The sequence below is a fragment of the Entamoeba histolytica genome, genomic scaffold (assembly GCF_000208925.1).
Source record: "Entamoeba histolytica HM-1:IMSS scf_1104750519125 genomic scaffold, whole genome shotgun sequence".
Taxonomy (NCBI): Eukaryota; Evosea; order Mastigamoebida; family Endamoebidae; genus Entamoeba; species Entamoeba histolytica.
Window position 1 is genome coordinate 5,002 of NW_001914874.1, and position 14,068 is coordinate 19,069.

Below are 14,068 nucleotides of genomic sequence, written 5' to 3' on the forward strand. Positions count from 1 at the left end.
TTACTCAATAATAAACAATATATGAAATTAAAAAGAATATTACATATTAAGAAATATGATATATATCATATTAAAATAAAAACAAATAAACAAATAAACTATTATAAATACCTCTGAAAGATGAAAAGAATAGAAATAGAAACAAGAAAGAATTATTGGAAAAGAATAAGATGGAATTATAAAATGATGAAATATGGAAAACGCAATACCTAAATAAATCTAAAGAAGATGAATATCCAGATAATATCTCCACTATTAATTTCTGGAAAGGAATCTATGAAACTAATACTAATACAGATTTATCTAAATATTAATTTATATGAGATATTAATAGAAAATAGAATTAATAATAGAATGTCAATAATCACTCCCAATGAATTAGATTGTGCTATTAAATTTATTGCTAACTGGAAGGCACACGGTGTTGATAAAATATAATGATTTTTGATTAAATAATTAGAACAACCAATGAAATATTTAATAAAATTATTTAATGAATGGTTGAATAATCCTAATGAAATACCTCTCCATTTTATTCAAGGAAGGACAATATTAATATATAATAAAAGTAATAAATTGGATCCACAGAAATACAGACAAATAATTTGTTTAAATTGTCTGTTAAAAGTATATACATCAATATTAAAGATGAAAATAGAAAGCCAGTTAATGCCAAATCCAATTGAAAAACAACTTTCATTAAATCAAATTGGATATAAAAATATACATATGCATCAAAAGAATGATTATTATACATCACTATAATCAATCAATTATTAATAAAGGCTAAATTGAAGTTAGTAGAAACATATTATGATATTTCTAAAGCACATGACAGCATTAACCACCAATGGATTAAACATTGTTTAATATATTTCAATATCCTACTAGCAGTAATTAATAATAGTATATTATATATATTAAATAATACACAACTTAATTTATATTATAATCAAGAAAGTGTAGGTATAATTAATGTAGAAAGAGGAATAATACAAGGTGATAAGTTTATCTCCACTTTTATTTGTATTATCTATTGATATATTATCTAAACAATTAGATAAACAAATAAACAAATTAAATATTAAAATGAATGAAGAAGAAAAACAAGTCCAGTTAAATCATATATTATATATGGACGATTTAAAGATAATAACTAATAGCCTCGATGAAATGGAAAAAGCCAACAAATTAACTAAAGAAATATTTAATGCAATAGGATTAAAAATTAATGTAGAAAAGAGTGGGATAATGACTAATATTAATAGTCAAATAAATGGTGAATTAGCTGAACTACCAAGAGTAACTAATGATAATCCTTATAAATATCTTGGTATTGAAATAGGAGATAAAGTAAATATTAATAAATATTGTACAAGAATATTAAATGTTGTGTCTTCTATTTTATCATCATTAAATACTATGAAATATAGCAGCCTCAATACAATAAGAAAGATTAATAGTGATATAATCTCTAAATTAAGATATGGATTTAGTATTGTCAAATATAAACTAGGAGAATTGGAGAAGATAGATAAACAAATAAGAAAATCATTAATACAACTCCAATTATACAGTAGAAATATTCCCAAAAGTAGGTTATATGTTAAAATAAATGAACTATGAATGATTAATGTCAGCAAGAGATGAATGTGGTAAAGAATTATTAAGAATATATTTAAAATATAAGTGGAGATCAAGCACAGAAATAGGAGAAATAATAGAAACAATAAAAGAAAATCCAAATTGAATAATTAAAAGAATGAAGAAAGTATTTGGTAAGAAGATTAATTTTAATGAATTAATGAATATAATAGAATTAAATGAAAGAAAGCACAATGTAAAGGAAGTATTTGAATGGGTAAATAATGAATTAAATGATAGATATTTAAGTGAATGGAAAGAAAAGAAATGTGGTGAATATATAAGATGTACAAATGGCACTTTCAATGATAAAAAATTAACAATAACCACATGGAGGTCATTAAATATAAAAAGAAATGCATTCCTCCAAATAATAAAGATGCAAGAAGGAGTAAGTATGAATGGAAGTATTAAATCTCAAATACTCTTATGTATGTAAACAAATATATAAACACTTATTAATTACCCAATTTACTGAATTTGATTCAATTAATTTTAATAATACTCAAAATGTATTAATAATGATAAAATGGTCATAACTTACAATAAAGATTTATTGGTTAGTGACCATTCTTTCCATACTAGAAGACCAGATATATAATATCAAAATATTACAGAAAAGAAAGGATATATCATAGATGTTGCTATATGTCAAGATAATAATTTAGAATTAAATTATATTCATGAAATAAATAAATACAAAGAATTACAAGAGAAATTAAGAAATAATAGAGAATTAATATATGTAGAAATAATACATGTTATATTATCAATAAATGGATTAATACATAAAGAATCAGCAAGAAGATTAAAAGCACTGAAATTACAATTAGACTTTTCCAAAATCCTACGAACAATCATAATCAAAAACATGAAAGACTTAATGTTTTACACATTCAATTCTGGCAGCACATTAGAAGAAGAACAATCTAATGCGAGTGTATTAGAAATTAACTCTATTACACCAATAGAGCATATTGAAGAAAATGAAATAATCACTTCTCAATATTCATAAAATCCAATTGAAGATATATCTAATAATTGACATTTTCCTTATTATTTTTTTCTTTTTTATTGAAACACAATAAAATTAGAAAGAACTTGAAATAAATAACACATTCATAAACTAATAAAATATGACTAACCGTATAGGTGAAAGTAAACATTTTATTCTTCCAAAACCACAAAAAATGAAAGACACTGATGTGACAAATCCAATTCCTATAACTACTCCTGTTGATATTAAAAATGAATATAAAAATGATTCACCACAACCAGTGATAAAAGAAATGTCTTCTGACAATCAGTTAAGAGGATTTGATAAAAAATTTATTTTAACTGAAAAAAGTGACAATGAAAATGTTTGTTCTAATACCACTGCTGTTTCAGACCAAAATAAACAAAGACTGTCTGAAGATTGTGTTAATAAAAAAACTGATGAACAGAAATTAATTCAAGATGAAAATTTTCATCAAGAAACTTCATCTTTGAATCAATCCACATCATTAATTAATAACTCAGAATCAAACGAATTTTGTTTTGGATCGTCTGAAAGTGATGATGAGTCATGTGAAATAGTTATGGATAATCAAATTATTGTAGAAGGTAAACAAAAAGAGAAAAAATTTCAACAAATTAGCCTTTCTGATTTTAAAGAAAAAGATTGTGGGGAAGGTATTGGATTTGAGCTTGGATATGGAATGGATAGTGAAGATGAAATTGAAGGAGAAAATGAAGCATTAAAAACACTCCCAAAAAAATGTTTAGAAGCTCCTCAAACACCAGTTATCCAAGATGATAATGCATTTAAAAATAAAAGCCAAGAAGAACAAAAATCAAGTGAATTTGATTTTGGAAGTGATAATCATGAAAGTTCAAATAGTTGTATTTTTAATGAGTCAATAAGCAGAAGTGAAAGTCGTGGAAGCGTATTAAATAGTTGTGAAATAAAAGAAGGAATTGAATTTGATAGTCCAATAAAAAATGAAGAAAAAACAGGAAAGGTTGTGAAATTATGGCAACCATCCTTGTCTGATTTCAAAGAAAAGGTTAAAGAAGATAAAAACAGTCTTGTTATTGGTAAAAAAGAACGGTTATCTGATAAAATTGAAGATTCAAATGTAGTAGTAACCAAACCTATAAGCATTAAAAGTGAAAGTTATAAATCAAATAAATTAGAACCTAGAGAATCATTTATTGTAAGAACAGATAAAAAAACATCAAGTAATATTGATAGTAAAACAAAAGAGGCTTTAGAAATACAAGAACGATTAAAATTAGAACAACAACAATGGTTAAAAAAGAAAGAAGAAGAAGAAAAACGAGTACTAGAAGATCAATTAAATTCCTTGGAAATCACTAAAGAAGAAAATTTAAACAAAGGAATTATTAAGTCATTTATTCCTAGTTTACAACAGTGGACTGGAATGCAAAAATATGACGTTATTTATAACTCAAAGTTAGATGGGTTTAAAAAAGAAAGAATTAATAACCATATTTGTTTAAAGAAACATGTTATGGTTTTAGTGTTTACAACAGATGGAAATGTGTTTGGGTGTTACAATAGTAAGAGACTACCTGCTCCAAGTTGTGAAGGATTTGTAATGGATGATCCACAACATTTTATTTTTACATTAAAAAATCCATTATCAATACCACCAACAAAATTTGTTAAAAAAAGTATTTTTGGACCATCAGTAGGGATTAATTTCAATGGATATAAATCTGTTGATGGTGAAGATGTTTTATTAACATGTAGATGGTTCTTTTATATTCGAGAAAAAGATTCAAGTATTTCATCTTCATTCAGTAGTATTTATAATGACATTATTGGAAAAGAATATTTTGTATTCACTGGAACTACTGTTGTAAAAGTTGAGAGAGTTATTGCCTTAGAATGGAAAAAAGACTCAATTTAAAACAATTCATTATTCCAATTCAATTCATTCTTTAGATATTTTTATGTTATACAAAACAATAATTAATGGGAAATAATCTTTTTTTTAAGAACTTTAAAAAGTTCTTGTAAAAACTGAAAATAATAAAATGAATGAAGTGTTGACACCATTAGAACGTGCATTAAGACAACAATCAGAACATATTATTGAATCCTTTATTATAATTGGAGCACCTGTTTCAAATAACTTTTTTCCTACAAGTGAGCAAGAAGTTTTATATAAATATCCAAACAATTTAACAATACCTGATAAGGTAATAACATTTTTAAAAAGCCCAACTCCATTTGAAAGAATTTCAGTTAAGAAATATTTAGAAACTGAAAGAATGCATCCAGCTGTAACAATTTTACCTGGAAGTGGTTTATCTCAATTTGCTGTTATTGTTTCACATCTTGAACCTGTTTGTATGCATTCAACATTGATTAATGGGCCAACAGTATTACCATCAACAGTAAGTTCTTTTAATGCTGTTAGAAGGTTTTATATTTTTTTATGTCTTCAACCACATGTAATGGGGTTGGTAAAAGCCCTAAAAATTATCATTGAATTTGATTTTGGAAAGAAACTTGCGTTATTGTCAGGTAAAAAAGACGAAAGTCATGAACTTAAAAAAGCAGAGTTAGAAGAACTTATTGGGTCTCTTATTACTTCACAATCCCCAATACTTGAATCTCATATAGTTCAAACACCAAATAAACAAATAAATTATAAAGGTTACACTATTGTCTTAATTCATTCATACAAAAATAAAGTTAAAAAAGGAGTTATTGAAAAATGTCCTCATTCATTAGAAGTACGTTATACAACAATTTATCCATTACCTAATATGATGTTGTTATGTGACTTTTCTATTCCAATATTATTTACTACATTGCCATTGAATATTATTTTAGATTTATTTGAATCAATATTATTAGAAACTTCTGTTATATTAACTTCAACTCGACCAACATTATTTACAGCTGGATGTTTTGGATTATTATCATTATTACATCCTTTAAGTTGGCAAGGAGTATTTCTTCCAATGGTTCCACATAGTCATATAGAATTACTTGATGTTCCAGTACCTGGAATATTTGGTACACAACCTTTAAAAGGAAATCCATCCAATTCTGGATTGCTTGTTAATATTGACGCTTTCACTCCAACATTAAATGGAGAAAAGAAAAAACAAGTCCAACAACTTCCACCATCAAGATCTATTTTGTCAGAACAAATGAGAAATAGTTTAATTGCTGCAATTGAAATTGTAATAAATAATTGGAATGGAAAAATTAAAGGAAATGAATGTGAATTTACAACTGAAATTATGAATATATTCTGGGTTAGTTTCTTCAACAAAATATTTCACAGTGTTATTGTGTTAAATTGTGATACAATTGAAGATTTAAAAAATAACATTTTAAAACTGCCTGAAGATGATGAATTTAATAAAAAATTTTTAATGAGATTTACTCAAACACAACACTTTAATACTTGGTGGTTTTCTCAATACTTAAATTATAAAAAAGAATGGACTGAAACTGTTTGTGGGAATGAATGATTAAATTTTGTAATTGAGTTTATTTGAAAAATTGTTGGTTTATATAATACTATATAAGGTAGTATTATACTTTTGTTTAACTTTTTTATTTCATTGAATTGTTTAATTACAGTCATTTAATAAATATTTTATTGTTTTCTTTAGACAATACAATGAACAATTATTTTACCAATTTACATTATCTTTATTATGAGACAATCTTTTTATTATCATTTTCATATTCTTTTTAATAAATTGTAATTCTCTAAAAAGGCTTCAGTTTAATAAAAACTTATTGAGTTAAATTCATTATTAATTTTTTTGGTTATCAGACAAAATGGCAATATCAATTAATGTAAAGAATGTATTTTGTTATTAATAAATCTTTTATTCATTTGTTATAAATGAGCATGATATTTATCACATTAGATAATAATTAAATATTATTACTAATAAAGTCAAAAATAAGAATATAATAAAAAAGGTTATAATTCTTTATGATAGAAATGAATTAAAATGAGTAAATATTATCATATAGAAAGAAATTTACTAATTAAGAATTAATAAATTCTCTTTAAATATCTGATTGTTTTAATTAAATGGAGATACATTTAATTTTCACTTTTTTCCACTATACTTTTGTTATAAACCAATAAAATTAGTGATAACCCTTATTTATTTTAAAATTGTAAATACATTATAATTAAAAAAAGTAATGGTTATTTTACAAATGAATATTTCAACTTAAAAAAGTTTTGAAAAGAGAAATAAATTTTAAATATATAATGGAAAAAGTAGTAGATAAGAAAGAATTACAATATTTTAAGAAAAGAAAGAACAAGATAACTTAATTGTTAATCATGAAAGATTATTAATAAAAAAAGTCAGTATGTTAGTTTGAAACAATTTACTTATTTTACAATTCAATTAATTTATTATTATACATTTGGTTTCAAAAAAAAATATAATATATTATACAAAAAAATAACTATTTATTAAAGTAAATAGCCATACAATTGTCTTTATAATGAATTCCACATTTTTCATAAAATTGTTTAACACCATCTTGACAATCTAAAACTATTTTATAACATCCTTTTTCTTTTCCAATTTGAATGAGTTTTTGAATGAGTGCTTTGCCTAATCCTTCTTTTCTTCTTGAATTGGTTACTACAATATCTTCAATATGTCCAACTAGACCACCACAATGAATAAATTTTCTCTCAATAAGTAAAGTTCCAGTAACAACAATTTTACCGTTATTATCTTCACCAACAATGACATTATATCTTCCACTTTTTTGCTTTATCCATTAATTTTATATTAAATACTTTTTTTCTTTTAAATTGTAATTATTCATTCAAATAAGAAAGAACAAACCATCTCATCAAAAACTATATTAAATCTTTCTTCAGTTATTTCACAATTTGTTAATTCGCTAAGAATATTTGAAATTCCTTTTTTATAATCTTCTTTTTCAAGGACTCTGAATTTAACATTATTCAAAATTGGTAATGATGTAGTTACAGAACAAATACTGGTCATTAGATAATTGAAGTTCTCAATAGCTTTTTTAAATTATCTTTTTCTCTAATAACAAAAGTATTTCATTTCAACTCAAAATGGTTTATGTTCTTTTTGTTTGAAAGATGTTTTATTTAACTCATTAAGTTGATTATTAAACAAAAAAGAAGAATTTCATTATAAATGTTTCATAATCTTTCATTATATTATCCAAATTAATGAAAATTATCTTTTTCAATTTTTAATAAATTGTTATATTTTTTTGTTAATATTTCATTTTAACTCATCTCTTCATATTTTTTGTTTTTATCTTTTTTTAATATTTTTCATTTATTTTCTTTGTTTGATTTTTTTAATTTTATTATTTTTTATTATAAAAATAAATAACAATACAATTCTTTCAATACGTCAGATGTTATATTTATAAAAGTAAAAAAGGAAATCAAATCCTTTTTATAAATGAATGAAGTTGTTTAAAAAGAGATCGAAACTAAAAAATGTGTAATTATAATTCTTCTTCAAGACTTTGAAGGGAATTAATTGTTTAGCAAGTTCTATTCCTTTCTATCCTCATAAAATAACTATTGAATAATCTAATACTTAATGATAAAGTAATAATAATAAAAACCCTTTTTTCAAAGAAGGTATGAGTCATGTTCACGTGGAAAGAAAAGTGGAAGAGTGGTAATATTGTTTCTTTAACATTCACTCTTTCAAAAAATATTTATAAGAAAAGAACAAAATTTTGACTATTTTTGGAGAAGGAGACGAGCTGGGTCAAATTTCATGCAAAATAAATAAATGAAAGTCACAGTAAAGCTACTTTTTCATTTACCTAAATTTACCTAACCGAGTTTTTGGATATTTCTTTCATCAAAAAATACTAATAATTCATTCAAAAGAAATGAGCGTAACAACAAACGCTGTTGCTGATGCTTTTGCTGTATTTGATGTTACACCTGATCCAGATGAATTAGCAAGAAAGAATAAAAAACCAGATGATTCAGGAAGTGTTACTGTTAGACAATTATATAGATATGCTAATTGGCTTGATTTAATTCTTCTTGCTGTTGGTATTTTTGGTTCTATTGGATGTGGTGTATTAACTCCATGTCAAATGTTAGTTATGGGAGATATGGTTGATACTTTTAATACAAATGATCTTATGAAAGCCTTCCCTAATCAAGAAGCAATGTATGATCCAAAATATTATATTCCATTTAATCACGAAGTTACTAAAACTGTTGCAGATACTATTAATGACCTTGTATTAAAGATGGTATGTTTTGCTATTGGAAGTGGTGTTGGTTCTTTCTTAATGACTTTTTGTTTCTTTGTTATGTCAGAAAGACAAGGAATTAAAATTAGAATGTTATATTTCAGAGCATTATTAAGACAAGATGCTGGTTGGTATGATTTCCATGAATCTGGTGAATTAACTTCTAGAATTGCTTCTGATGTCCAACAAATTCAAGACGGAATGTCTCAAAAGTTTGGTATTATTTTCCAAACAACTACTTCATTCATTGCTGGATATGCAATTGGTTTTGCAAAAGACTGGGATTTAACATTAGTTATTATGTCAATGTCTCCATTTATTGTTTTATCTATGACATTATTAGCTGTCTTTGCTACAAAATTCACTGTATTAGGAGAAGAATCTCTTGGAAATGCTGGTGCTATTGCTGAAGCTACCATTGGTAATATGAGAACAGTTCATTCACTTGGACAAGAACATGAATTTTGTGAAATGTATAATGAAAAAATTAGAGTTGTTGATCGTTATAATGTTCTAAAAGGTCTTACTGTTGGATTAGGACTTGGAGCAGTTATGTTCTTTATTATGGGTGCTTTTTCATTAGGAAGTTGGTATGCTTCAGTTGTATTAAGAGGAAAAGGAGGAAAGAAAAATGTTACTGCTGGTGATGTTATGATTGTCTTTATTTGTGTATTAATTGCAACTCAAGGACTTTCTATTATTGCTATTCCATTAAATATATTTGCTACAGCTAAAGCTTCTGCATATAGAATTTATCAAACAATTGATAGAATCCCAGATATTGATTGTAGATCTACAGCTGGTGAATGTCCAACTGAGTGTAATGGAAATATTACATTAGAAGATGTTCAATTTAGATATCCAACAAGACCAACTAAACAAATTCTTGGTGGACTTGATCTTGAAATTAAGAAAGGACAAACAGTTGCATTAGTAGGAGCATCAGGATGTGGTAAATCAACTACTATTCAATTAGTCCAAAGAAATTATGATCCAGTTGGTGGGTCAGTCAAATTAGATGGAAAAGATTTAAGAGATTTAAATATCAAATGGTTAAGAAATCAAATAGGATTAGTTGGACAAGAACCTATTTTGTTTGCATGTACTATTAGAGAAAATATTATGCTTGGAGCTAGAGATGGAGAAACACCAACTGAAGAAGAGATGATTGAATGTGCTAAAATGGCAAATGCACATGAATTTATTTCTCATCTTCCAGAAGGATATGATACAATGGTAGGAGAAAAAGGAGCTGCATTATCAGGAGGACAAAAACAAAGAATTGCTATTGCACGTGCATTGATTAGAAAACCTACAATTTTATTACTTGATGAAGCTACATCAGCACTTGATACACAAAGTGAAAAGATTGTACAACAAGCACTTGAAAAAGCTAGTCAAGGAAGAACAACAATTGTTGTAGCACATAGATTAACAACTGTTAGAAATGCAAGTAGAATTTGTGTATTCCATCAAGGAGAAATTATTGAACAAGGAACACATCAAGAATTAATGGATTTGAAAGGAACATATTATGGATTAGTTAAAAGACAAAGTATGGAAGAAGAAGTTGATCAAGAAACCGTTGAAAATGATTTGAAGAAAATTAGAGAACAAGAAAACAAAGAAGCAGAAGAAATTAATCAACATAAAAACACAGATACAAATGAAGATCCAGATATTGTACAAAAATTAGAAAATGAATATAATAGTGAAATGAAGAAATTAAAACATTCAAATAGATTTGTATTATTAAGAGTTATTCTTGATAATTTCAGACATGAATGGTTCTTATCAACATTTGGATTTATTGGAGGAATTGGAGGAGGTGCTATTTTCCCATTCTTTACATTAAAAATTGTTGATTTAATTATGTGTTTATTGTCAATTAACTCAGATACTCTTACTGATGATCAAAAAGATACTATTAAGAATATTTGTATAATTGTTGTAGTTATAGGTGTTGCATCATTCTTATCATTCTTTATGTATATTGGATTATTCTTATCAGCAGGATTTAAGATGATTGGACGTGTTAGAAAAGATATGTATCATTCAATAATGCATCAAAATATCTCATGGTTTGATAGAAAAGAAAATATGGTAGGTTCATTAACAACAAGACTTGCATCTGATCCAACAACATTACAAGGAATTTCAGGAGAACGTGTTGGAAATGTTATTCACATTATTTCAACAATTGGATTTGCCTTAGGTATTGCATTCTATTATGATTGGAAAGTTTCATTAGCTGTTATGGCTGTATCTCCTGTATTGATTGTTGTTGTGTTTATTAATGGAAAGTTAAATTCATTAGAAGCATGTCCAGCACAAGCAGCATATGAAAAATCAGGAATTACTCTTGTTGAAGCAGTTGAGTCTGTAAGAACAGTTCAGTCATTAACTCGAGAAGAACATTTCTATGAAGTGTTCAAAGATGCATTAAGAGAACCAAAAATTGGAATCTATAAATGGGCACCATTGTTATCAATTTTCATGTGTTTGACTACCTTATTAACACAAGTTATGAATCCATATGGATTTTACATTGGAACTTATTTAATCAAAAAGAAAAGTAACTACGATCTTCCAGTACCTGATTTTATGATAGAATTTAGTGATAGGTTTGAGGAAATGCAAAAAGCTATTATGGCAGTTATTTTTGCAGCACAAGCAGTTGGTAATTTAGGAAATATTGTTCCAGATATTGGAAAAGCTGTTAGAGCAGCAAAGAATACTTATGATGTTATTGATAGAAAACCAACTATTGATTGTTATAGTGAAGAAGGTGAAACATTTAATGATGTTAAAGGTGAAATTGAATTTAAAGACATTTGTTTCAGATATCCAACAAGACCAGACAATTCTGTCTTGAAAGGTATTTCATTCAAAGTAGAACAAGGAAAAACTGTTGCATTAGTAGGAGCATCAGGATGTGGTAAATCAACATCAGTTCAGTTGATTGAAAGATTTTATGATCCAACACATGGAGATGTATTATTAGATGGACATAATATCAAAGATTTGAATATTCATTTCTTAAGAAGTCAAATTGGAATGGTAGGACAAGAACCAGTATTATTTGCTGAAAGTGTTATGGATAATATTAGAAGAGGAGTACCTAAAGGAGTTGAAGTAAGTAATGAACAAATTTATGCTGCTGCTAAAATGGCAAATGCACATGACTTTATTTCAGCAATGCCAGAAGGATATAACACAATGGTAGGTGATAGAGGTGCACAAATTTCAGGAGGACAAAAACAAAGAATTGCTATTGCACGTGCATTGATTAGAAATCCAAAAGTGTTATTACTCGATGAAGCTACATCAGCACTTGATTCAGAAAGTGAAAAGATTGTACAAGATGCACTTGACAAAGCAGCAAAAGGAAGAACAACAATTGTAATTGCACATAGATTATCAACTATTCAAAATGCAGATCAAATATGTGTTATTATGAGAGGAAGAATTGCAGAAAGAGGAACACATCAAGAGTTATTAGATTTGAAAGGATTTTATTATACACTTGCTATGCAACAATTTGGAACTGTGGATTAATTCATTAATTAATTGATTAAATTATTAATTAATATTTTTTTTTACCATTCTATTATTTGAATTTTCTTTCTTAATTATTTAATTCCTAATTATTATGTTTTATCCAAACTTACAGACTATTAACCTTTTCAATTTATTGCTTTTCTAGACTATTTCTGTTTTTCTTCTAATACTATACTATTACTCTTTAATTCTTTATTACTCCATTCTATATTTTATTATTATTCATTTAAAACATTTCTTTGCTATTGTATTAATCTAATTTATAATACCACTTTTGTTTCTAAAAGCATCTTACAAGCAAAACTTATTTTCTTAATTATAAAAAGTATATTGTTCCATTGAAATTTGATGAAACAGTAAATTTATTCTTTTTAAATTTTAGACTCATCTTCTAGTTTCGTGATTAACTTGATTAGCAATAAAATATAGACATGTGTGACAGACAAAAATTATTTTTGTATATAAGTTGTACTAATCAAAGAAATTTTATTCAAAATATTCATTATCTAATTTTATGTAACTCTTCTTTTATTTTTATTATGTTTCAAAATGTTCTGAGTTGGTTTTTTGTTATATTTAATTTTAATCTCATAACTAAATCAAAACAAAAATATGATTATGCTACAAGATAACAGTATTACATACAACAATTATCTATTCCTTTTTGATAAATCATTCTTCTTAATGTTCTTTAACCAGTGCATACAAGAAGTACTTGTAATTAGTTGAAAGGCAGAAATTAGGTTGTTAGTTTTGCAGACTAAGAAAAGAAGAAGAATAAAACAAAAATAATAAATTAGTGGTGAAGATGAAGAAGATAAAGGTTAGATATTTTAAATGAAGAGCGAGAACAGATTGGATGGTTTTCATCAATATAAAACGAAGTCTGGACGTTAGACAGTGAGCATTCATTTGTGCCATTCGAACAAAACACCATATTAAGACCATTCTTTCCTGTTATCTTGATCCAGTTATCATCATCAACAAAACTGATTGTTGCATCAACACCAAATTTCTGATTTAGAAGTAATACTTTTAAGTCAGCATCTTCACCTTTCACCCATAAGACATAATTGTCAAAACCAAGTGGCACTTCTGCACTAATTTCATCTTGAATATAAACACCAAAAACTTCACCAGTTTCCTCTTTCCACAAGATACAAATATTATTTCTTTCAACCAATTCTGTTAAGAATGTTTCTTTGTCAACAAAACAATTAAAGTCTTTAATCTCCTCACAGTATTGAGTCCCAGTCAGTCTCATGATTGCCTTTTTGATATCTTTTGAGATGATTGAGTTTGTTTGTTCTTCACAAGGAGAGACTTGATTAGTAGTATTTCTTAAAGAATGAACTACTTGTAAAACTAGATTCAAGTCAATGGATTTTTTAATTTCATTAACTTCAGCTTGTTTAAGTGCTTCATCAATAATAGATTCTTTACCTTCAAATAACCCTTTTTTCTTTTCAACTAAGATGTTTTTGAGTTGTGTTCCTTTAATGAGCATACAATATTGGAATAATTCATCATTCTCAAGTTCATCTAAGTATGTTATTACATTGTTATGGTTCATTGCAGCTT

At 26.2% G+C, this 14,068-nt stretch overlaps 5 protein-coding genes across 5 annotated transcripts, besides 2 other annotated features; 3 read left to right on the plus strand and 2 right to left on the minus strand.

Annotated features, from left to right (window-relative positions):
• Window positions 1-2,071: part of a repeat region that runs on past the window's edge.
• Window positions 2,050-2,699: a repeat region.
• Window positions 2,700-2,780: 81 nt separating this feature from the next.
• EHI_186320 (uncharacterized protein) lies at window positions 2,781-4,562 on the plus strand (the record flags this gene model as incomplete). The annotated part of the gene is made up of 1 exon (XM_643609.1): window positions 2,781-4,562. The coding sequence occupies one exon, from the start codon at window positions 2,781-2,783 to the stop codon at window positions 4,560-4,562; it is 1,782 nt and encodes a 593-aa protein (XP_648701.1).
• A 127-nt stretch (window positions 4,563-4,689) lies between these two features.
• Window positions 4,690-6,144, plus strand: EHI_186330 (uncharacterized protein; the record flags this gene model as incomplete). The annotated part of the gene is made up of 1 exon (XM_643610.1): window positions 4,690-6,144. One exon carries the CDS (start codon window positions 4,690-4,692, stop codon window positions 6,142-6,144), a length of 1,455 nt encoding a protein of 484 aa, XP_648702.1.
• Window positions 6,145-7,111: 967 nt separating this feature from the next.
• Window positions 7,112-7,668, minus strand: EHI_186340 (glucosamine 6-phosphate N-acetyltransferase; the record flags this gene model as incomplete). The annotated part of the gene is made up of 2 exons (XM_643611.1): window positions 7,112-7,426; window positions 7,504-7,668. 2 exons carry the CDS (start codon window positions 7,666-7,668, stop codon window positions 7,112-7,114), a joined length of 480 nt encoding a protein of 159 aa, XP_648703.1.
• An 883-nt stretch (window positions 7,669-8,551) lies between these two features.
• EHI_186350 (P-glycoprotein-2) lies at window positions 8,552-12,484 on the plus strand (the record flags this gene model as incomplete). The annotated part of the gene is made up of 1 exon (XM_643612.1): window positions 8,552-12,484. One exon carries the CDS (start codon window positions 8,552-8,554, stop codon window positions 12,482-12,484), a length of 3,933 nt encoding a protein of 1,310 aa, XP_648704.1.
• A 799-nt stretch (window positions 12,485-13,283) lies between these two features.
• EHI_186360 (uncharacterized protein) lies at window positions 13,284-13,994 on the minus strand (the record flags this gene model as incomplete). The annotated part of the gene is made up of 1 exon (XM_001913438.1): window positions 13,284-13,994. The coding sequence occupies one exon, from the start codon at window positions 13,992-13,994 to the stop codon at window positions 13,284-13,286; it is 711 nt and encodes a 236-aa protein (XP_001913473.1).
• Between the last annotated feature and the right edge of the window lie 74 nt (window positions 13,995-14,068).